General features: G+C 38.8%; 1 protein-coding gene across 3 annotated transcripts in view; it reads right to left on the bottom strand.

Moving 5' to 3' along the window:
* CFAP20DC (CFAP20 domain containing) overlaps positions 1 to 22,708 on the bottom strand; it is a 255,896-nt gene extending 233,188 nt beyond the window's left edge. For all 3 annotated transcript variants that reach the window (XM_045989870.1, XM_045989869.1, XM_045989872.1), the window contains exons 1-4: positions 22,358 to 22,708; positions 19,720 to 19,809; positions 16,931 to 17,024; positions 8,243 to 8,315 (exon numbers count right to left, since the gene is read on the bottom strand). In XM_045989870.1, the coding sequence (XP_045845826.1) occupies positions 8,243 to 8,315; positions 16,931 to 17,024; positions 19,720 to 19,809; positions 22,358 to 22,378 (278 nt within the window). In that variant the 5' untranslated portion in view covers positions 22,379 to 22,708. The remainder of the gene's footprint in view (positions 1 to 8,242; positions 8,316 to 16,930; positions 17,025 to 19,719; positions 19,810 to 22,357) is intronic.
* Between the last annotated feature and the right edge of the window lie 2,455 nt (positions 22,709 to 25,163).

Below are 25,163 nucleotides of genomic sequence, written 5' to 3' on the forward strand. Positions count from 1 at the left end.
CTCTAAAATACCTGCACAACCAAGTAGGAAACTCTACAATTTAAGAGGAAAAAAATTGCAAAAATCAGGAATGCTAGAGATACCAGCCCTCCCCACTGGGAGGCTTGCAATTATTACCAGATGACTTAATGAAAGCCAAATGAGTTCATAAAGTTTCATGACATATTTTAATTGCTAACAAGGATGTTTTCTTACATTCTAGAATGCTCCATTAATAAAAATTCCTAAATTATTACACATTTTATAATGGGGACTCTGGAAATCCCCTAACATACACATTGTATTGTATTTTGTGGATGTTTAAAATTATTTTATTTTGAATAACTGAAATAATTAAGTGCCAGAATAAAAAAAAATACAGTAAGGGGGGCTGCCTGGGTGGCTCAATTAGTTAAGCATCCAACTCTTGATTTCAGTGCAGGTCATGATCTCTGGGTTATGAGACAGAGCCACGTTGTTGGGCTCTGTGCTCAACGCAGAGGCTGCTTGAGATTCTCTTCCTCTTCCCCTCCCTCTGCCCTTTCCCCTGCTTGTGCTCTCTCTCTCTCTCTCAAATAAATACATCTTAAAAAAAAAATACAGTGAGAAGGAAAGAGAACCAAACTAGATGAAACATTTCTCCTGACAATAAAAAGTGAGCTATATATCAATGGCACTGAAGAAACCTATCTTTCCAACACTACTTCCAAAGAAGTAAGAGCATTTGGAAGATATGGGATTTGCTATGAGTCATCTTTAATCATCGCTGTTAGTGAAGGAGGACACAGGCAGTAGTAAATCGCAAAGGCCTACATCTTATACCTTAAGCACTGAAGTCTATGTACTTTATCTATGTTTCTCAGGGCCTGTTTATTTAGACAGATGAACCCTCCTGTCTATCTGTGGTTGGTTCTGCACTTGGCCTGGTCACCTGTAAGTCCCTTCAACCAATGCTCTAAGCTGGGAGTTCCAATGCTCTAAGCTGTCTTTTAAATAAACCGCTAGCATCCATAACCAACAGATGGGAGACTCTTCTTTTCATCTTCATGTTGATCACTTTCTTCCAGATGGAACACCTGCATGAGTCAGTAGTCAAAAAAAGGTTTCCAATCTCTCTTCAGGGACTAGTACCATTAACTTCACAGGGAGAAGAGACATACCCAACTTGTTTCAAAATGTTTTAGAAGAACCGGGGCACCTGGGTGGCTCTGTCAGTTAAGCGTTTGTCTTCAGCTCAGATTATGATCCCAGGGTCTTGGGACCGAGCCACACGTGGAGCCCACTTCTCCCTCTGCCCCTTCACCTCCTCATTTTTCTCCTTCTCTCTCTCTCAAATAAATTAAAAAAAAAAATCTTTTAAAAAATGTTTTAGAAGAACAATCTAAAAATTAAATATTTTGGCACTTATTTAGAGATATAAAAATTATGCATTAACTATTCAGTTACCATTTGGCATTATGAACTTAATCCTTGTAATTACTCAATAAATAGGTATGAATATCTCCCCCATTGTACAAATGAGGCTGTGACACACAGAGAGCTCAGCAGCTTGCCCAGGGCAAAACCAGTGACTCCCAGGACTCTGCAAGCTGACCCATCACAGGACTTTGACTTATGCCCTGATGGTGTTTAGGGCAATAATTTAACTGCACAGCACTCTAACAAATGTATGACCTTTAATTATGATTTTGCATAATAAATTAATTAGTGTAAGAACACTTCCTAATATTTGCATATGTGCAATTTTTCTTTTGCTAGTATTGTGTTTCAGCTTTCAGAATGTATCGAGGTTATCTAAAGAGTACTGTCAAGATAATTTAGAAAAATAAAATGAACCAAACTAATAACCAGAAACAAAAGATTTCTCAAAAACACTTATTTAATAGATAAAGAATATGGCATCTGATTTATATACCTACCACATATGTTATCTAAATCTCCTACATAAAACCTATTTTAAGGCATGCAAATTTAATATATTATGAAAGACACTATGCAAAGCATCTTAAAGTGCTCTCCTTACTAATGCATGTAACAAAATATACTGATTATGCAAGTACATTTAATTGGATATAATTAAAATAATGAGATTTAAATACTGATGATTTTAAAAAGAAAAAATAGAAGTTGGAATTAGCCATGAGCTACATTCAAAATGTTAATGAAACTTGCAATGTCATGACCACTTTAGTACTTGATACTCCTGCTAGTTTGAAAAAGAGCAACACCTGGCCATTTTTGCCAGGTTCTAAACACACAGTTTAGAGATGTGACATAAAATATTTTATTGGCTAATAGAATACTTGGCTCTTGGATAACATTGTTTCTACACATCACTTAAGAGATACATAGAAACCACTATTTTCTCCAAAGAAAGGGATCAAAATGACCAGAAAAAAAAAATAATAACAAAAATTTTCCACAGGAAGAGTTATTTGTGCTTGGTTAAATGGATACAATCTCAAAAGCTTTTGCCAATGTCATTCTGATGTAAATTTTAAGTATTCTTTCAACTCTGGTAGCTTTAAAGTGGCTGAAGAAGACGGATGCAATGTGAAAAGAACAGGTCTGTGGCTGTGAGGCCATATTTCCTTTACTTGGTATAAAATTTCAAAGAAGTCTACCGTCTCCAATCTTATTCAAGAAGAGACAAGAGCAAAACTCAATAGGGTAGAAGGGCCTGACACTTCTATTAAACTTCTCTTTTGACTTCTTTGTCTAGCTCACTATCAGCAAAACCGAAAAGGTTGATACAGGGAAAACTTTTATGAAATTACCTTGAGGCTAAAGCTTTGTTTTGTTTCAATTTTCCATTTTACAGAAATGAAAGAGGAAACTTTAAGATCCACATGGACCTAACCTTCCTAGTATTTCTTAGGAAAAAGCCCAACATCACCGATTAACTCTGACAATTAAAACAAAAGAAAAAAGCTCACATTACCATTTACTGAAGAGGAAATTGAGACAGAAGTTAAGTGCCTGGCCCAAAGGCATATAACTAGGGGGTACAGCAAAAGAATGAGAGAAAAATTCCATTCATTCCAGAATGAGCGTCATAAGTCTCAGATGGAATTCTAGGTTAAAATCATTAAATTCTACTCAGATATAAATTCAAATTCAGAATATTGCAATGAAGATATCACAAAGGATCAGCAGGTGTTTTTTTTTGTTGTTGTTGTTTTTAAGAATTTACCTTATGAGATTCCAAATGAAAGCAGTACTCCAAACAGCTAAAGGCTCAAAATGCGAAACCTTCTGGCAATAATATTTCCCAGGACCTGCAGGCTAAGCATCCCCAACCTCTACAAATAGCACATGATGCCCACCACCAGCTTCATAGTGCTTTCATCCCATCTCCTGAAAAGACACTAGTTTAAATGAGTGAAAATGAGAAAAATAATGTCAATTCACTAGAGGCATTAACAGTACAAAATGTCTCTCAGAATTCATTGAAATAATGACAAAATCAGGATAGAGAAAGGAATTAATGCAGCTCAACAATATTCAGTAAAATGAATGCAATTCCTGTCAAAAAATATAATATTCCAAAATCATTTAATGTGACTGGCAGCATCAAATATAGCAAAATGGATTTCTATTTCAAGATGCAGTTGGTTCTTTTCCAAGAGCTCAGGTTCGTGGTGTTCCTCCTGTGCACCAGATGTCTGCCCCCAGGCTCTGAAACACCTAACAACCCACACAGGGGAGCTGCTGGCTTCCCACTGCCATGCACGGAAGAGATCACAAAAGGAAAGAATTCTCAAAAATCTGTTGTTTACTAAATCATTTAACTTCAGGTTAAATAGTGAGATATAGGTACACTAACATACTTTGGAAATGAAAAGTGCTAATGCTAAGAAGTAAGTCAAAAAGAGTTTATTTTTTAAAAAGTAAGGGAGGGGGTTTTATTTTGTGGGCTGACACCAGAAGAGAAGTAAGGGAGAACTGTGTTACTTTATTGCTAACACATTATGCATTAGCACGGTAAACACTCCCTTTTCTCTACACCCAAAATGTAATGTGTTTGGATAATTGCTGGTCAGGTTATGAAGCTCTGAAGAAAGAGGAACATCTAGAATGAAAGACCTTTCCCCTCTCACAGCTCTAATGATAGCACTGTGTTTATTACAGGAAGACATAGAAGGCTTAGCACTTTTGTCTTATACAGGATTCAAATAAAATATCCCTATTACATATGTATGTATGTACAGTTTGTATAGAAAAATAATGTATACTATAGAAACATAATGTATGTACAGTTTGTATAGAAAAATAATGTATACTATAGAAACATAACAGTGGTGCAGAGTGCAGAGCACAGGTCGTGCATTTAAACTCTAAGTCTGAATTCTAGCTCTATTTTTTTTTTTTAAGATTTTATTTTTTATGATTTATTTGTCAGAGAGAGAGAGAGAGAAAGCACAAGCAGGGGAGGTGACAGGCAAATGGAGAAGAAGGCTCCCTGGAGCCTGATGTGGGACTAGACCCTGGGACCCAGGGATCCGGGCCTTAGCCGAAGGCAGAGGCTTAGCTGACTGAGCCACCCAGGTGTCCCTGAATTCTAGCTCTAAGATTTAGTCGGTCTATAACCTGTGGCAAATTCCTTAATCTTTCCAGACTTCAGTTTCCTTAATGGTAAAACAGAGTCAGTGATTATGACTACTACATATGTTCATTCTGAGGATTAATTCAACTAAAACAAAGCGTTTGGGACAATGTCCAGTATACAGTAAGTGATTAGTAAATTGAACCATTGTTACTTTATGCTAATTTTCTCATTTACTTCTTATGACACACCTGTGAAGGAGATATTATTGCTCTCATCCCATAGGTGAGGAGAGTTAAGTAACTGGCCCAAAGTCACAGAGAGGTAAACCAGGACTTGACACTGGATCTGTCCAGGCCCAAGATTATGCTCTTACTTCCACCTAATACTTCCCATGTCACCTCCAGGTCCTGCTCTTATGTCATCACAACATTTATCGAGATGCATTTAAGGGCGCCTGGGTGGCTCAGTGGGTTAAAGCCTCTGCCTTCTGCTCAGGTCATGATCCCAGGTTCCTGGGATCCAGCCCTGCATCGGGCTCTCTGCTCAGTGGGCAGCCCGCTTCCTCCTCTCTCTCTGCCTGCCTCTCTGCCTACTTGTGATATCTCTGTCTGTCAAATAAATAAATAAAATCTTTAAAACAAAAATCTACCCCCAAAGACAGTTAACCAAGTGCACAGAATTATAAACTGGTATAGCCATAAAGAAGGAAAAAGAACAGGGTGCTAGAAAACAAAAGAGCATAAAAGATGAAACTCATTTAGTACGGCAAAATCCAAAAAGGCCTTTTTGAAGAAAGGACACATAAACTGAGATGAGAAGACTGAGTAGGAATTAGCAAGGCAAAGAAATGGAGATATAAACCACTTGAGCATAGGACCCTAAGAAAAGACTTCTTCATCTGATGTGTGAGAAAGGGAAAGCCAGTAAGGCCAGTAAGGCCAAAAAAGGCACCAGCGTGGCTGACAAATGGTGAGCTCAGGGCAGAAAGGTATGAGATGAGAGGGGAGAGTGGGCAGACTGAAATACACAGGACCATCAAGAACTGGAGAGAGTTTATCCTCGATACAATGGGAATTCCAGTTGGTTTTTAGAAAGATCACGCTAGCTACAGTGTGGGGACAGCATTGAAAAAAGACAGGAGAATCTGGGAAATCCACTGGTATGCTCAACAGCAGATGAGGGGCAATGAGGTGGCAGTCTGGGACCAGGAGGGAAGAAGTGGGAGTAGGAAAAAGTGTACATATTTAATGTGTATTGACTTCCCACCCCTAAACCGCTGCCTGACAGGAACAGGGATTCAGTAATTTGTGGACTGACTGGAGGATTCCTCAGGCAGGGTTGCTGCTGGTACCAAGGCATCCACGAACCCACAGATGCATGACCTCCCCCAAGCAGTATGACCATCTAGTGGACGTGAGAGACACAGGAAGATACTGCAGAAACCATGATTACATTCATAATGCAGCTGGCAAGACTCCACTTATGAAAACCCCTTGATGCGTTATTGTATCTTTGTGAAACAAAATGCCTCTCCCATTCTGACAATGGAATATTTTAGAAGCCAGATATCTTTCTACTATTATAAGACTTTCCAAACTTGTTAGGGAAATGTATTATTTCAAATAGCCTGAAGCTATGCTGCTAGAAATACAGTAAAACACTAAGAGTGTTGAAAGAAAGTCCTTTCATTTAAGAAAAAAAAAAAGCTATAGTTAGAAAGACAGTCTATACGCATTTTTCTATGTTCTTTTTTATAAAAATATGGTCTCTGCCATTACTTCCTAAAATGGCAAAATATCTTGATTATCTATTAGCAGCAAACTCAAATGTAGAGTCAATATATTTCCTTATAATCTGCTAAATTCACAAGGCCAGGACAGAGAATGCCAGTTATTTAATAATTTTGATCTTCTGTCCATAAGATATTTATTTCCTAAAACTATAAATCTAAAGCCACTGGAAAAAATCCAAATGCTTGTCCACAGAGCACAAGAGAATCTATGATTACAGTCAAGTGAATTCAAAATCTAATAAGTAATCCCATCAGCCCTGAAAATGTTTTTCCATCCTTAAGTTGGCCAAGATGTTCATTAATAATAGGGTAATGAAGGTGTAGTCAGGCTTACTTAGAGCAGCTACTCTCTTGCTGAGACGAAGTTAAACCTAACATACTAACATACCTGTCAATTCCTCAATAATTAAAGATTCAGTTATCACTAACTTAGTTAAAACAGTATCTTGCCTAGACTAGGGTGATAAGCTCAAGTATTTGGGGGCACAAATAAAGCTTGATTTTGCATAGGCGAAGAATGCTCCTCAGTGAGAGTCTGCTCCAAGGTTAAGCCAAGCGTCCTGCACAGCTTTGATCAGAAGGCCAACCACGAGTGCCCCTGCCGCAGCTTCCGAAGAATCTCAAAGCACAGGTGGTAGAGATCAGAAGAAAAGGCACTGCACTGGATTTCTATATACGGAACTTAATAAGCTTAAAAATAAAATACAGTTTGCCTCCTTCCATTTGGTAGGAACCACTTTCCCCTACATTGGAAATAGAACTTTATGTGGTATTCTCTGCACCTTTGGAAAGCCTTTACAGTCTTGAAAATGCTTTTTCTGCAGAACCAGGGAAAGATCCATATAAATAGCATGTTGGTGCTGTTACTGTAAGAACTGTTCTAAAGAATTACGATAACCATGGCAGATGATAAACTTCCAGAAAACCCTGGAAGTTTACTGTGGTTTAAAGTTGAATAAAACGAAGGTATGTATTATTCCATCTGTCCTTTATCAACTAAGAAAACAAGATCATATGCTATTATCTAAATTTATATTTTTTCCAACATACATACAAATCACTAATAATTTAATGTATATAAACAAAGACAAAAGAATAACCTCAAATTTATGTTTTTCTCATTTTACTAGGAAAGCTCTTCCTTCCTCTCAGTTTGCACCAATGCGACTAGTAAAAAATTAACTTCATTAATAGGAAAAGCCATTTATTCCAGCAGGGAAAATAAAAGACTAAGCTTGGGCCCCGAACAGCTATTAATTACAAAGAAAAATGAGAAAATAGCATACCTTAAATCTAATGTTTTATTAAAAGTGTGAATGTACTAATGAAATCTTAAGCAAGATTCCATCTTATATGAGTTTATAAATCAAATGTTATTTTAATTCTCACAATCATCTCAGACAACAGACAGCCCAATTGAGTTAAAGTTGTATATTCTCATTTTTGCTAAACAATCTGTTCACAGCAAGGTTATTTAAAACAAAATACATTCTAAGCCATTCATGTGTCAGCTGATATTTCTAAGCTCAAGTAAATAACTTTAAGATGAGGTATTTTGATCAACTTTCATCCAAATGTGGTTTTCAATAGCAGAGAGTACAAAACTGCCCCTCATTTGAATGAAAATATTAAACTTTTGGATTATTTGTTTCTGTATGTTATAGGCTGTTTATTGTCAAATCCATAATCCTTTGGTATTTTCTTAAACAGATGAAATTTGCCTTCTTCCCCTGGGGAAATGCCAGACTATAATGATATCTGAGAAATACGATTAAATTAGTTTAATTACTTCATGTCAACTTGATAAGTCACTGCTCTTTAATGCAAAAACTGCCACTTGTAATTAATGACTGTCTATACTGTTTCAATTGATCAAATGTCTAATACACATAAAACATTGAAAGAAGTTCTGTATATCTTACAGCAACTCAGTGGAGAAGTCTTGTCCCAGGGGTATGTAAATCTGAAGTACGAGAAACCTCTGGATCAGTCCAACTGGAATGAGAGGGGGAAAATATACATTCATATGTCCAAACCACTTATATGTGCATATAAACCAACACAATCACACACCATCAACAACCTGAAGCTTCTAGCATTTCAGTAATATAGTAGATCTGTAATAGCACTGCCCATGAGTTACAACTTCATTATAAAAGCAAAAAAGCTGAAGAAAACCAAATCAAACTCTAAAAACAAATGTTGCCTTTTAAGGTCCCATCTGTGGGCTTTGTGAAACTTTTATGAAAATTTTAAAAAATAATTTTTTACTTACCATTTTTATTAGGTTGCAAGAGAATGTACACATTCAATAGAAACCTATAAAACTGAACTACAGATTCACATCAAGGCAACCATAAAAACATGTGGCAATTATTTTTATCTGCTGACAGTTTTAATTGTACTAAAGCACTTAATAAAAAACTATAGATCAAGAAAAACAATTCTATTTATGACAACTACAACTGAAGGTTTGATGAGCCATATCTGGTTCATATGGTTTTAAATGTGTCCACAGTGAGATGGATGGATGAACATATTTTCATTTATAATGCCTTTTGTTAATTTAATATACTTTTAATTAGTTCAGTGCTCACAAACCACAAACTGATCGCTTTCATTCCCCATCACCATTTTCATCTGAATTAAAAATATTTGAAGAAAAACCAACCCCTATGGCACTTTTGATGGCTGAAGTCTACAACTGTTTTGAAAATCAGTTGATTTTATATTACCTCTTCAAACCCATTCACTTAATTCTTTTCTCTTAGGTTTTGAACTTTAGATTGCTCTCTCAATTATGATGTTCCTAATGGATGTTTTAGAATCACTTCCTCCTAAAACTTGGCTTTTAGGAACTTATTTCCTCATGTGGGACTTCTGTAGGAAATGGAAATGTTCTAACTTATCTGTGAATCTATCCTACAAATCTAACAGTATAGGGCAACACTTGGATAAAAGAAGGCAACTCATCTAAAAGGCAGACTATTTTCTGTCTATTCCAATTCAGTAGACTTAACAAATTTATCTATTTCAAAGTGACAATACATGTGTGTTTGTTTGTTTGTTGTGTTTTTTAACAACACATGTTTGGATAATCTGGATGTATGTTCTAGTTTATAATTCCTTTGGTAAACTGTTTTGCAATATTCCTGAACAACTTAATTAGTTCCCACATTTTACCCAAAATTTAGTTCCTACAAAATAAACATATTTGGTCAAGTCTGCTCAGTATCCTTTATTTTTTTATTTTTATTTATTTATTTTTAAAGATTTTGTTTATTTATTTGACAGACAGAGATCACAAGCAGGTAGAGAGGCAGTCAGATAGAAAGAGGAAGGGAAGCAGGCTCCCTGCTGAGCAGAGAGCCAGATGTGGGACCTAATCCCAGGACCCCGAGATCATGACGTGAGCTGAAGGCAGAGGCTTTAACCCACTGAGCCACCCAGGTGCCCCTGCTCAGTATCTTTTAAATCTAACATACAAAGATAAGTTTTTACTTATAATGCTAAGCTTACAAACTGCTCCAGAGAGCCATACATAGAGTAGTAATATAATGGAAATAGGAAATAATAGGTTCTGACCTTTGTAAACATCCTGGGAACTGGATTTTACCATATTTATGGGAAAAGCCAGTGAGGCATCTCTGAGTTCTGGACTACAAAACTGAAGTGAGATACCGAAATGAGGCTAACTTGAATACATCATCATTAATTAATCTCTCTCCCGCATCTTCCACTGATGGGCCCTATGGCGTTTTTCCATTGCACAATGGCCTCTGTATACAGAGCTGAGACAGCACCTGGATAAATGAATTTACAAAGATCCTTAAATTGTATCACAAATCTCATTGAATCGGCCCAATTTTCTTCAAGAACAATGAACTCTGCTACACATACAGGGCATTTTCCTATGAACATTTTCAGATATGAAAGACACTTGCCCTCAAAAAAAGAAAGCTTTGTAATTCAACTTTCTCACATACAGAAGCCTTGGTGTCCAAAAGGCTTCACTTCTAAGAGTAAAAGAAGTATGACAATACCATATGGTGATGATCCGACAAAGAAAAAAGTACTTTAATACATTTGACATACACTGATCCTATGTGTCAGAAATGCTAAACAAACTCTACAGTAATATTTTTTTCCAATGGCCTAGTAAATTTAAACTGACTCTTTTTGGCTACATTATATTGAAAATCACTAAGAAATGCGAATGTGACTACTATTAGTCAAAAAATGCCCATCAAGTATATAAATTCATAAAAATTTAGTCTTTTTACTGAAATAGGCAGGTTCCTGCAGTTTCATAATCTGTTCTCTGCTGAGATAAACTACCTCTATTTTTAAAAGGTCATGTCCTTCTTTTCTTTGAATATTTTAGAACACATTTAAGTGGTAAAACACATTAGATTTTTAAACAGTGGTTTTATACTTCCTTCATTACAGCCAGTGACAGCTGTATACCGCATGTACATCTCACAAGTGTTTGTCTCATTGTCTATGAGTTTGGAACGAGAACACAACACAGTCATCCTTTACAAGTGCCCAGCCATGTCATGACTGAAGCTACTTTCTGGTTCCTAGCACAGTCCTGGCACGAATAGCACACTGAATTGCACCTCTCCCACTTCAACCCAGAAGGCAGGAAACAGGCATGCCTCTATTCTGGATCATTCCATATTCCTTGGGCAAGTAAGAAGACCTCTCTGGCCTCTTCTCCTTTCATATGTAAAACTGAGCTGACAAATGAGATATATACCTCACAGGATTATTTGTATGGATTAAATTAGATCCATCATCCAACAAAAGACTTACTGAGCATCTACTACATGCCAGACTCAATGTGGATGTGTCTGTAGTGAATAAGACAAATACTGGCTCTACTCTCTTAGAACTGATATGCTAGTTCCAGGAAAGAGAAGGTCAGGGTGCAATGAAAGTGTATAATCCTGGATCACTGGAGGGAAGAGGATGATGAGTGAGGGTTTTCTGGCAGAAATAACACTGGAATTCAGCCGGGAAGACAGAATAGGGGTTGAGTGGGTGAGGGAGATGGAGGAACAAATATTATAGGAAGAGGGGATATTCCATCATGTGATGAAAAAAGCCACAGAGGAGCAGATGAATCTTTTTTTTTTTTAAAGATTTTATTTATTTATTTGACAGAGAGAGAGATCACAAGTAGGCAGAGAGAGAGGAGGAAGCAGGCTCCCTGCGGAGCAGAGAGCCCGATGCGGGGCTCGATCCCAGGACCCTGAGATCATGACCCGAGCCAAAGGCAGTGGCTTAATCCACTGAGCCACCCAGGCGCCCCAGATGAATCTTTATAAAGACATAAAGGGCTGGTAAAAGACACAGAAAGGGAAAAGCAGCAGGAGATAATACTGGCAAATAGCTAGATCTCAATCATTCAGGGCCGTGAAGGCCATGCAAAGGATATAGGTCATCCTAAGATCAATGGGAATCCACTCATACATTCATTAATTTATTCCACAAAGATTTACTGAATATCTACTATGTGTCAGACACTATACTAGGTGAACAAAATAGACTAAATTTCTGTGCTGGAGCTGCTTACCTCTAGCAATGGTGAGAAAAAACAATAGAAAAAAACAAACAAACCCTAAGAAACAAATAGCATGTTAAATGATGATAAGTACATGGAAAAAATAGACAAAGGTAAAAGGGATCAAGAGTATGGAAGTGCTAGAAATTATAGGGTGGGGTGGGCTGTCATTGAGAAGATGACATTGTAGTAAAGGCCTAAAAAAGAGGAGATGGTGAGCCATGCAGCTATTAGGGAAAAGAAAGTTCTGGGCAGAGGGTTACCAGCTTATGCACAGGTGCAAAGGTGACAGGGCACCAGGCTAAGTTTGAAAACAGCAAGAAGACCGGTATGGTTGCAACAGAGTGAACAACAGCAAGAGCAACAGGAGATAAGGTCAGAGAATTAAGAGGGTACCAGATGTGTGCCTAGGTGACTCAGTGGATTAAGCCTCTGCCTTCCATTCAGGTCATGATTTCAGGGTCCTGGGATCGAATCCCGCATCAGGCTCTCTGCTCAGCAGGGAGCCTGCTTCCTCCTCTCTCTCTGCCTGCCTCTCTGCCTACTTGTGATCTCTTTCTGTCAAATAAATAAATAAAATCTTAAAATAAAAAAAAAGAGGGTACCAGATACTGTAGGGTCCTACAGATCTTTGGGTTTCACTCAGAGATGGGACATTTTCAGTAGTGGAGAGCCTTACATTTGTATAAGTATTGCTCTAGCTGTGAAACTGACAACAAATAGTAGGGAAGCAAGTAAAAAAATGGGGGGGGGGGGCGCAATGAGAAGATGAATACAGGAGATATTCCAAGCACGAGAAATAGTAGCACTGGAGGAGACAAAAAGTTGTAGTCAGACACGAAGTCTAAGCTGAAGATAGAACCAACAAGATCTTCCGATGAACTGAATGAAGAAAGAAAAAATCAGACCGACTGAAGTTTTTTTGTCAGAGCTACTGGAAAGACAGGTTGCTAACAACAGAGATGTGGCTATCTGTAGCAACAGAAATTTGTAAGGTAAAGCTGTCCAAACAGAAATGTCATCTAAGCAACTGAAGATACAAGTCCGGAATTTGAGGGAGAAGTCTGATTTGGAAATAAATTCAAGCTGGAGTAAGACAGGGATGGTATTTACAACATGAGACTAGCACTGATAATCTAAGTAGTAATTAGAGATAGAAAAGTGTCAAGGGTCGGGTCTACAGGCACTGCAACATGAAGCTGGGTTGGGGAGAGGAAGAACCATGAAAGTAAACTAAAAAGGTGCACAGGAGGATGGTGTCAACTTGTCAATTGCTATTGCTACGTCAAGCAAGATGAGGGCTGAGAATGAGCCACTGGATTCAGGAATACAGAGATCACTAGTGACCCTGGCAAGAGCACTATCAATAGAGCGGCGAGGTCAGGACCACTGAAGAGTTTTAAACAAAGCAAGTCATAATGACATTTATTTTAAGCATACCACCAAAGTAGGGGTGGGAGTAGGTTGGTGGGGGGGGGAACCTCATAAAGATGACATCATCCTCATCCTCCAGAGCAGCTGAAACTTAGATAAACAAAAGGCTTCAGGGATACCGATCCCAAGAGACACACCATAAAATTCAGATGCCACTGCCAGACAAAACAAAGGTTTCAAATAAGGGCCTCAAAAAGAGTAAGTCCTGGGGCAGACCAACCAAAGGAGAGATGTCTGTGTATGACTCTGCTGCATCTCATACAGGCAGCTCCATAGCACGATCCAAAATGAAGAGCATCACAGATTTCTTTACTTAGTTGGCTAATCATTCACTCAAATCTGGTTATGAACACGAACTGGTTACAATTAGAAATTATAACCCAAATTGTGACAGTTTCTTCCTGGGGCAAAGTTAACAAACTTATTTGATATACTACATATGATGTACTACATGTGATATACTAAGGTAAGTGTACAGAGTGGATGGTGCAAGATTCTTGCACTAGAGAATTGCACGATCTGATTATCAATATCACACTTTATTTGATAAAATGCTATGTAAAAAAGAACTCTTGACATTTAGAGATGCTCAAATATAACTCAGAAATAGCATTATTTAAAATGAAAAGTTAAAAATACTGACTTTCATCATTAAGCTTTTTTCCTAAGTACCTAATATAGTGGGAAATACATATGGGGTAGCTCATTTTAAGTTTGCATAAATAAAGTAGATGTTTACTCTTAAAATAGGAATATGTAATGATAACTGAACTAAATTAAGAAATGTTAATGGAAAACCAATTCTCTACTCAAGACATGCCATTTAATTTAACAACAACTTCACACAGAAGGTCATTTTATACAAGTGAAAATAGCTATAAAGTTCTGTTATCAAAAATTACAAATAATTAATCTTAAAGGCATTAGTACAGGGCAGACTCTATAAACTGTTTCATTTGTTACAGTACCACACACGCTGCTGAAGAGCCAGATTAATTTTTAATTACAGGGCATTGTACAAAAACACATTAAAAGATTCTTCTGTTTCTTCCAATTAAAACTATCATTTTTCCTTTTACAAAGCAATTATAACACATTAAGCTTGTTTTATGTCTTAAAAAAAACTTAGATAAATGTAGGAAAAGGGAGCTTGTCTTTAGTCACTGAGTCTTTCGTAGAGGAGAAATCTTTCTCAGATCCAACTGAGAAAGGTTTGATTTTATCAGTAACATGATTATGTGAATAGATGCTAAGGGCATTGCATAGAAGGATAAGCCAACAAGAGAACACGGTTTAGAACAAAGCCACGATCCTGCAAGCCAGATGTATCCATCTCACAAAGTCACTATCTTTAAAACAGATGGACCATGTCTCCTATAACAAGAACAACCTACAGTTTTAGACACATTTCTCTGGCTCATCTTAGTTCACCTCATTTATAAGTATACAAATTTTTGTGGAAATGGAAAAAAAAACCTCTACTGTTTAAAAGTAACTATTGGGGGGGGGCGCCTGGGTGGCTCAGTGGGTTAAGCTTTTGCCTTCGACTCAGGTCACGATCTCATGATCTGAGACTGAGCCCCGCATTGGGCTCTCCACTCAGCGGGGAGCCTGCTTCCCCCTCTCTCTGCCTGCCTCTCTGCCTGCTTGTGATCTCTGTCAAACAAATAAATAAAATTCTTAAAAAAAAAAAAAAAGAAACTATGAGGAAATCATTTTTAAAAAATGGTAGTAAGTTAATAATGATTTCAACAAAGATTAACCCTTCTCTTTCAGGTTCTGTTTCTTATTTTAGAAACACCGACAAACCATTTAAAAATTAATCATCTTCAATCTATAATTTCTATGGCTCAGTTTACATCTTAGAAATCTATAACAGGGGGACGCCTGGGTGGCTCAGTGAGTTAAGTGCCTGCCTTCAGCTCAGGTCATGATCCCAGGGTCCTAGGATCAAGTCCCACACCAGGCTCCTTGCTGAGCAGGGAGCCAGCTTCTTCCTCTGCCTGCTCTGCCTGCCACTCCCCCTGCCTGTGCGTGCATGCACTCTCTCTCTCTGACAAATAAACAAAATCTTAAAAAAAAGAAAAAAGAAATCTATAATATGCATGCAGTAGCTTTAAGTGGGAGATAAAGCAAAGCCTGTGAAAGTTTAGAAAACTAAATTAAAATGAGAAAATCAGCTACCAAGAACAGGTCTTTTCATAGTACCGGGTACGCATTGCATTATATGTTCAATAAACGTTCTTAACTAATAAAAGAAGAAATAAGTAAATGACCAACATAAAAAATAACTAGCTGCTTATTTTTTTTTTTAAGATTTTATTTATTTATTTTGACAGAGAAAGATCACAAGTAGGCAGAGAGGCAGGCAGAGAGAGAGGAGGAAGCAGGCTCCCCGCAGAGCAGAGAGCCCGATGCGGGGCTCAATCCCAGGACCCTGAGATCATGACCTGAGCTGAAGGCAGAGGTTTAACCCACTGAGCCACCCAGGTGCCCCTAGCTGCTTATTTTTAATAAATCTCTTGAAATCTATAGTTCATACATCATAGGATAAAGTTGATGAAGATTGGATGAATCATTTTGAAAAATTATGTATCTTCAATTGCCATCAGTTTATGCATGGCCTAATTTGGTGACAGAGCCTTGAATCTTAACCTCATTTCTGCTAATAATTGGGTTTCTGATTGCAAATGCAGGCGATTTTTCAAGGTTCCTTCTGTTTTAAAATGATGGTCCTAATTTCCAAAGTAAGAAAGAATTGAAAATCTACTCTTTGAGTTTTTGTTGAAACACGTACTTGTATTTATACATATTAGGTATTAATATTCTTGAAAGATATAAGTTGATGTACCACTAAGTAATGCCTTCTATAGTATTTCACACAACTTTTTTCTCAGATTTTCCCTGTAACTTAGGAAGTCCTGGGTTTATTTCAAAGCTTACTCTTAATTATCTGATTTCTTGATGAAGAACCAATCTCAGTGTGTTCATCGCAAAAGAACTACTATCAGGATTAAAAGAGTTAATAAATGTAAAATGCTAGGGAAGTCAGAAGGAACACAGCAATTACTCAATAAATACCATTACTATGATAATCAATGGCTACAAAATAATATAAATCTTAAAAATACTTCTAGCGGTGCCTGGGAGGCTCAGTCAGTTAAGTGTCCAACTCTTGATTTCAACTTGGGTCATGGTCCAGGGGCTGTGGGATTGGGTCCCGAGGTTGTGGGATCAAGTCCCGTATGGGACTGTGTTGTGTGCTAAATGCAGAGTCGGCTTGGGATTCTCTCTCCCCCCTCCCTTTGCCCCTGCTTGCTTGGGTGCTCTCATTCTCAGTCTCTAAATAAATAAATAAAAATCTTAAAAAAATACTTCTAGCTTATGAATCAACAGTGAATCAAAAATATATATATGTAACTTAATATATATAAAATATTTATATATACATGAAATCTGGCTTAAGGTTAACTTCTAAATTAAAAACAGATCTACCACTTTAAGTTAACAGATGCCAGTAAAAGTCAAACTAATGTCTGTGTGGTAGCCCTAAAAGTATAATTTAAAAATCAAATGTTAAACTTTAATATAAAAAAATCTTACTTACGGATTTGCTTATTCTCTTTTGGTAACTGAATTTTGTTTGTCTGGCTGCTGCCTTCAAGGACAAATACAAAACTTTTAACTTCTTTATCAAACTCCTGTAGAACAAAAATAAAAACACTGGTAATTGGAACATATTTTATTTGGCTTCTATCATAAAACTGGAGCTGCAAACCCACAGGGGAAAAAAGTCCCAGATTCAAATGACTTAGAAGTTGGGTCTTGATGATACTCTTACCCTGAAAACTGCTGGGAATTGGAATACAGAAGCTCTTGTATGTCACTTGACAAATCCTCTATCGTATCAAGAAACTCTTCCTCCAAATAATAAGAAATTTCCTAGTTTCAGGGATTCCCAAGTTACTAATTTAGAGTTTTCAGAATTTAGTTACCCTTCCTCTCCTTTATCTACATATTCCTGTCTAACAGCACAGGCTGAACACCACTCCATGTTATCGTATACAAAATCACCTAACCTATGTTGTATCTGGTCCATAAGCTCCTAGGTGTCTGGCCATGGCTCAGATGGAATTAATCATTGCCTTATTTCCCTAGTGTTCAACCTGAAGTTCTATATATCACCTACTGAAAATCTGTACTAATTAAAGTGTTACAATTAAGATGACCTTAAAAAACTATGGTAGGAGAGGGGCGCCTGGGTGGCTCAGTTGGTTAAGTGTCTGTCTTCAGCTCAGGTCATGATCCCAGGGTACTGGGATCAAGCCCTGCATCAAGAGGCCTGCTTCTCCCTCTCCCTCTGCTATTCCCCCTGCTTGTGTGCATGCACGCGCTCTCTCTCTCTGTCAAATAGATAAATAAAATCTTAAAAAAAAAAACCAACAGACAAACAAACAAAAAAAACTATGGTAGGAGAAACATAAACAGAACAAAACCAAACCTGAAAATAAAAAGCCTCCTTATATGTGACAGTCCGATTTTTATAACTCAAAGTGGTAATGTAAATGGTTATTTTCTCATCTTGAAGCAAATTCCCAATAAAGACCCATTATAATATTTCACGGATCCTCCCAATTTTCTTTTCTGTATGTGTTAAGAAATACATTGTAACTAAGACTGCTAAGCATTAAATAACATTCAAATAAATCTGTATTATATCCATCACAACAGCATCTCTCCTGTATTTGGAATGAACACACATAGACTGACTATATTATTTCATCTATACACAGTTGGACATATACTTAAAACCTTTCAACAGCTTACCCAAATCAAAAACACGGTCCATAAGCCCCCACCTACTCTGGCTGCTACGTGGTGGTTTTGCAAACTTCAGTCTCCTACCTGGCACTCTCTTTTTTTCTCTGTATTCTGGCCTTAGTAGTCTTCTTGCAAGTTCTTAAAAATTCTAAGCTCTCTCCTGCACAAGGAATTTGTATGTGCTTTTCCTTCTGCCTAAAACTCTCCTGTCTCCACCAGCCCCACAGAGTGCACAGTTAGCTCTTAGAGATCCAATATCATTTCCCTGGGGAAGCCTTAAGTATGCTCCCTGCTCTATACCCTCCCAGCATCACTGATCTCTCATTCACAGGAAGAGCTGTATAATTTCAAGCAAGCTGTTACTCTCCCCATGGCCTCAGTTTTAGCATCCAGAAAACTGGCATAAAGTACTTATCACACAAAGCTACTGTATAAATATATGTAATGTACTAAATCTGGGCTTGGCAAACAGTAAGCACTCAGTTAACAGTAGCTTTAAAAAGTTACCTATAAAACAATGTCCATAGAAAGGCATTTTTCTCCCAATTGAATCGGAGAGGAGTGATGTAAAGGGATAGGGATAGGAATAGATATACGTTTTTAGTCTGGTGGCAGCAGGCTGAGGTAGTTTGTATTTGATGGCATCAGTTTTCCCCATGAAATGGGGCATGAGGTCTTCTGGTGAGTCAGTGAAGAGGGCCTGTACTGGTTGTGGATTGGGGGTGGGGTTAGAGTTGGGGGTTGAAAACCTAAAGATAATGGAGAAATAACCATTTGAGAGACTAAGAGAACATAAGAGGAGAACTTTCCAGGTTGTTCAGGTTGAATTTACAGTATTATTAATCTAAGAGGTTATCAATTTTTTTCTCCAAAGTTAAAGGGGCTCAGACCCCGCTCAGAAAAGACAGAGGACTGCTTATTCAGAAATGGTTGGCCTCTGTGAGGCCAGCATGATGAAAGGACAAAGAGCAAGGGCATTCAAGCTTTTGCCTGGGAAGTGACTGAAATCAGACTCTGGATTCTGGGCTGGAGAGGAGAGGAAATGAAGACAGAGAAATACATGCCTAAATAAAACTAAGCACTGGGGAAATAGAAAGGCGAATGGCCTAAAGGTCTCAATTAGGTTGAAGAATAAATACAATGAGACTAAGAACTGAAGCTTGGGGTCGGAGAGGGATGTCTCAAGGTCTTACTAAGCCATTTCAGAGGCCCTCCAGTTTACTGTGGTAAGGTACAGAATGTGATAGTGGGAATGGGGACTGAAAGAGAGTGGAAGAGGTCATTAGTGATGAAGAAATCAAGAAACTGAGAAGCTCAGGGTTTGGAGATTTTCCTCACAAACACTGAAGTCGCCTAAAGTAACAGCTGACCTTGGCCTACAGAGAAGGGTTATGAGATGTATGTCAAAGTCTTCAAATGACAGAGGAGTGGTTTCTGGGAGAGCTGCAGCCAACAGGGTCATGAAAGGGTTTTTGAATGAACAGTAAAAAAGAGTTCTGAAACCTGATCAAAACCTTATAACCTTAATTCTCCTTTCTTTCTAGGATTTCGGTGGCTCTAACTTCAAACACTTACTTTCCAAATCACAGATGGACTGCCAAGGATCTTCCATTTTGCTCCAGGATTTTTGCCCTGGGCACTAAAGATTTCAACAAATGCACCTCCCTGGAAAACGAAAACAACATGTTTAAATTAAAGTAAAAGACAATGCTAAAGAGGAAATATGATCCACCACACAGTCTATGACCACTGTTCCTGGCATCTGTCTGTTAAATAGATCTGGGATGAAACATTATCCCTGTTATTAACTCCTACAGTATACCTTGATTGTACTTAAGCCACAACCACTCTGATTGGGGTCACCTTGGACAAATGATTTAAGGAAATTTTTTTTTTCTTTAAAGAATGATAAACATCAAATTGTGCCATACACACTCTACAGTCTCTTGATATGGGGTTTGTTTACTTGCCATGTATAAATCATGCTTATAAAACATTCTATTCATCTCTGACTAAAGGGTTTAAACTCAACTCTACAGCCAGGTTAATAAATTCTGGTAAGTTATCTGTGGCTACAAGTTTCCCGGTCATACTGACCCAAACTCCCATACCAGCTTTGACATTTATTAACTACCTGATCTTGAGAGTTATTTAACCTCTTGATTCTCCATCTGTAAAATGGGTTGTTAGATTAGACAGGATGGTAAACATAAACCATCAAGCACAATACCTTGTACATAGCAAGGGCTCAATAGTGCCAGCAATGATTAAATTTAAAAAAGGGCAAATTGAGTATTTTGGTACTGGTTAATAAAAAAGCTTGGGACTGAGTGGGATTGGGAGTATGATTCTTATTCTGAGCATTCCCATCTTTTTATATAGCTAATATAAATTGATACGGAAATCTATAAAATTTGTACAAGAAAATAAGAAAAATAGAGAATCATTTGTATAGACATGCTATGTGTTCCCTACTGTAAACCTGAGAACATGCAGAGCCATGTTTATATAAAAGTACTAAACACATTACTGAATATCCATAAGCTTTAATTATCAAAAAAAGGAATTAAGGTGATTTTCTCTGAGGAAGATTTAATTGCAAGAAATTGAGAATCTGAAATGAAGATGAAATATGATTTTCTTTTATGGTCTATTTTAATTATAAGCCACACATGGGCAAATCTGTCTGATTTTTGTGAAGAATTTCCAGCTTTTAACTTTTCTCAATAATATAAAGATATTTTTGCTTCTGAGCTTTAACATTATGTACAACTGTGCAATTATGTGCAAACTGTGTGTGGTTAAGAATTACTATAAATTGGGGCACCTGGGTGGCTCAGTGGGTTGAGCCTCTGCCTTCGGCTTGGGTCATGGTCCCAGGGTCCTGGGATCGAGCCCCACATCGGGCTCTCTGCTTAGTGGGGAGCCTGCTTCCTCCTCTCTTTGTGCCTGCCTCTCTGCCTGCTTGTGGTCTCTCTCTGTCAAATGAATAAATAAAATCTTTAAAAAAAAAAAAAGAATTACTATAAATTACTATAGGTTCTGGGATTAGGTCACATATCAAAGTTTTTAAATTTGAGGCAGTTTTTGCTTTGTTTTTTAAAGAGAAAAATCCTTGTACCTGGTGAAATATCCACCCCCTCTTCCTTCTGCTTTCTCCTGTTTTCTTAATTTTCCATTGTGGGCATATACTTTTTAATAGCATCAAAAATTGAGAGGAAAACGCTCTTAAATTGTTCTAACACATTTAATGATATCAAATGGGAGTAGAAGAGAAGAGAAGAGCAGACTACTTGGTGGACACTCATAAGAAGGCAAGCAGCATTTGGTGAAAAGGTAGAGGCCACAAACAGGTAATCAATGGAGGGCTGTTCCAGCAAGGGGACAATTGTAAACAGAGAATGTAACCTCAGGTAGAAGTAGGAAGGAAGGGCAGGAGATTAGGGTGAAAAAAGGAGCAGTGGGTCCAGTGAGGTGAGGAGAGCAAGCCATGTTTTGAAGACACTAAGATACTCAAGGGGACAGAGGAAGACCCAGAAGCAGTTTCCCCATTGTGATCTTTGGACCATGTGCATCAGAATCAACTGCGGAAAGTTTTTACAGATACTCTCATTCACTAGATAGTGAATAGATAGGGTAAGGGTCAGAAAATCTGCATTTTCACAAGTACCCCCAAGAGATCCTAACGTGCCCCAGTGTTTGAGAATCACTGACCCCAGTTTTAGGGAAAAAGAAAATAGCACGTAGCCAAAATCCTTTCTTTCTTGGTTTAACCCGCTCATGCATTCACTCATTCACTCTATTCTAAACAGCTGCTGAGACATCAGTGTGCATCAATAGTGAGTACACAAGTAACTTGTTAAAACTCCAGATGTATGGGCCCTGCCCTCAAGATTCTGATCCAGAAGGTCCGAGCGGGGATTTAAGATCTGCATTTTAATCAGAGTTGCAGGCAATCCATACACCTTGAAAAGAACTGAGCTGGAGATTGAACAAAAGCCAAATCACATGCCCAAACTGTGGATGCTTACTCCTTTTCTCTTTTGGGGTCAAAACCACTAACCCAGAGCTTCCTTCTCACCCGGAGGGGGGGGGGAACCCAAAAAACCGTGTTAAGGGGAGTGGGGAGGGAGCTCTGTTCTCACCCCGAACTTGGACTACTTCACCCAAGAGAAGTATGCTCTAGATAGGTTGGAGCGCCGATTCGGGTTACCTGGTACTCATTTTTGAACATTCCCGCAGGGGGCCCGGGGCTTGGGGGACACGGTGTTCAGGGCGTCCAGAGAGAGGCGTGACCCTGACGGCTGGAAATCGGCGGGCGGGAGCCCCGACGGCAGGGAAGGGCTTCGTGCGTCGCCCCGACTCTTCTCAGCCCCCGGTCAGCTCCACGTCGAGCCCCCGCCCGGTACCATCGCGGACCCCGCTTTCGGGGTGCCCAGGTATTGGGAGGGCGCAGCTATCCGGGCGGGCTCCGGACGGCCCTTCGGGAGTGACTGTATTCGTAACCTACGTAACGGGGCGCCCAGTCACAGAGCCACGGAAAACCGCCCGGTCGCCGGGGAAAGACGGGCGCGCTCCCGCTGCCGCCCCGCCCCCGAATTCGATCGGAAAAGGGCGGGGCCCAGCGGCGCCTGCGTTCGGGCCGCACCCATTGGCTCCCACGAGGCGCCTGCGCTTTGAGCTCTTTGGGCTTCTCGCCGACGAACAAATGCGACTACGCGGTGACGTCGGCGTTGCCCAGGCAACTCAAGGAGTCTCGTGGAGACGCTGGACCGCTCAACCTGTGACCCGCGCTCTATAAGGTCGTGACCTCTGTTTGCGAAAAAGCGTGAAATGAGCCTGGTTTAAGAGCTACCACAGGTGCTGGACTCTTCTGGAGAACCTGTCACGTCGGTTTGGTCCCTCTTCATTGTAAACACTGAAAGCCGGTAGGTTGCTGAAGGAAAAAGTCATGGAATCATGGAACCCTCGCATGGCCTTTGGTTCAAAGGTTTTCCAAACTCGGTTTCGTTGAGGCAGTAATAGAGTCAGTTAGTCCCATTCATTGTTTCAGATGTTTCAGGCCCACTGAAGCAGGAGTATTTATTGCACATGTTCAAAAGCCAAAGGTTTTTTTGCTCAAAATTACTACATACATTACTGAGCCAGGCAGTGTCCTAAATTTAACTATTTGGTTACTTCATGTAGTTTCTATGTCAGAACCACTCTTAGAGGGTAGGTATTAGTATCAGTTTTTGGCTCAGAAGGGTAAAATAGCTTGTCCAAGATCCCATGGCCATAAGTGATGGAGCTGGTTTAGAGCTCTTGTCTAATGCTGTACTCAAGGCTGAGTTAGGTGAATGGTAAGTGTTATGAATAACCAGGTACCACTCAAGGAGCCCCTACTACAGGCCAAGTGGTTCACAGGTTCACAGCCATGTGAGGGTAAGGATTAGTCTCCTTTCAGTTGAGAATATTTCATTTCAGAATTGATTAGAAATTTACTCAAGGATGTGTTGTTATGATTGAGCCTGATATTTGAATTCATCCAGAAGTCTTAAATGTTTGTGTTGCCTACAATATGCCAAGCATTGTGGATCATGCACGGCATGAGAAAATGAATGGTATCTGAACCTGCTCTTATCAGGGCTAAGAAAAGATAAGCTGATAAGGAACAAACTTACTTGAACATACTAAGTCTAATACCAGATGTTTACAAAGGTAGAGGTGAGGTTGTTGCATAACTGTAAATTGCAGTACAATATCCAGAATCCCTGATTTCTAGAGCTCAAACGTAGTTCAACAACAGTTTTTGGTTAGACTCTTTGCTCAAGGCTTCAGGAATCATGGCCAATAGACATGGTTTCTTGTCTTGTAAGACTTATCTACTGGGGGACATTTATGCATTCATTCATTTAGCAAATAATTCCTAGGGATGTAATATATTCTAGACACTATGCCAAGAGCTAGGTGTACAAGGAAGGCCCCATCTTTGTGGAGCTTCCACATTAGTAGGGGTGGGACACAATAACCAAGTGAATAAATAATTACAACTTGTGATAAATCCCATGAATCCAGTAATAGGGAACAACACTGGAAGGGTCTATTAGTCTCCTGTGGCTGTTGTAACAAGTTACCAGAAACGGAGTGGCTTAACACAGCAAATTTATTCTCCTACAGTTCTGGAGGCCAGAAGTCCAAAATCAGGGTGTCAGCAGGGTGACACTCCTTTGGGATCTTTGGAGGAAAATCTGCTCTGCCTCTTCCAGCTTCTTGTGGCTTTTGGCATTCCTTGACTTGTGACTGCATCTCTCCGATGTCTGCCTCCATGGTCACCCTGCTTCATCCTGTGTCTTCTCTCAGTGTCTCTTATAAGGACTACTGTGATGGCATTTAGGAGCCACTTGAATAATTCATGATTATCACTTTATTGCAAGATCCTTAACTTAGTAACACCTGCAAGACCCTTTTTCCAAATAAGGAAACATTCACAGGTTCCAAAAGGTGTATGTAGGCATCATGGAGGTCACATTTTTTTGGCCTAACGTAAAGGGTGACTTAGACTCCAATACAAAGTAGTTTTAGATAAATACTGTAAGTGAAGCAAAAAGTCAGTGGGAGTATCTAGGGGACATCCTAAGGCTTTTAGCAGGCTACTTGGGTCTCTGTAAAGCATGTTTTAACACCATAACTGAAGATCCTCTTCAGTTTATTCTTTATCCTCTGTTATTTTTTTTCTATCTTTATCATTATCTGAGTTTGTTTGTTTATGTGTTTATCATTTGTCTTTAGCTATCAGAAGGTAAATTTAATGAGGGCAAGGGTTTTTTCTGTGTTCATCATTATATCTCAACTACTAGAGTAGTGCCTGGCACATAGTAGGTGTTTTATAAATATGTATTTTTCAACTAAATTAAAGGTACCTTGTCCTTTCAAATTCACCATGTCCAAAACATAACTTCTCTAAACCTTGGCCTTTTCCATCTTTCCCAATCTCATTAATACCACAAAGCCTCCTGCATCCTCACTCCCTGTGGTAC

The sequence above is a fragment of the Meles meles genome, chromosome 20 (assembly GCF_922984935.1).
Source record: "Meles meles chromosome 20, mMelMel3.1 paternal haplotype, whole genome shotgun sequence".
Classification (NCBI taxonomy): domain Eukaryota; kingdom Metazoa; phylum Chordata; class Mammalia; order Carnivora; family Mustelidae; genus Meles; species Meles meles.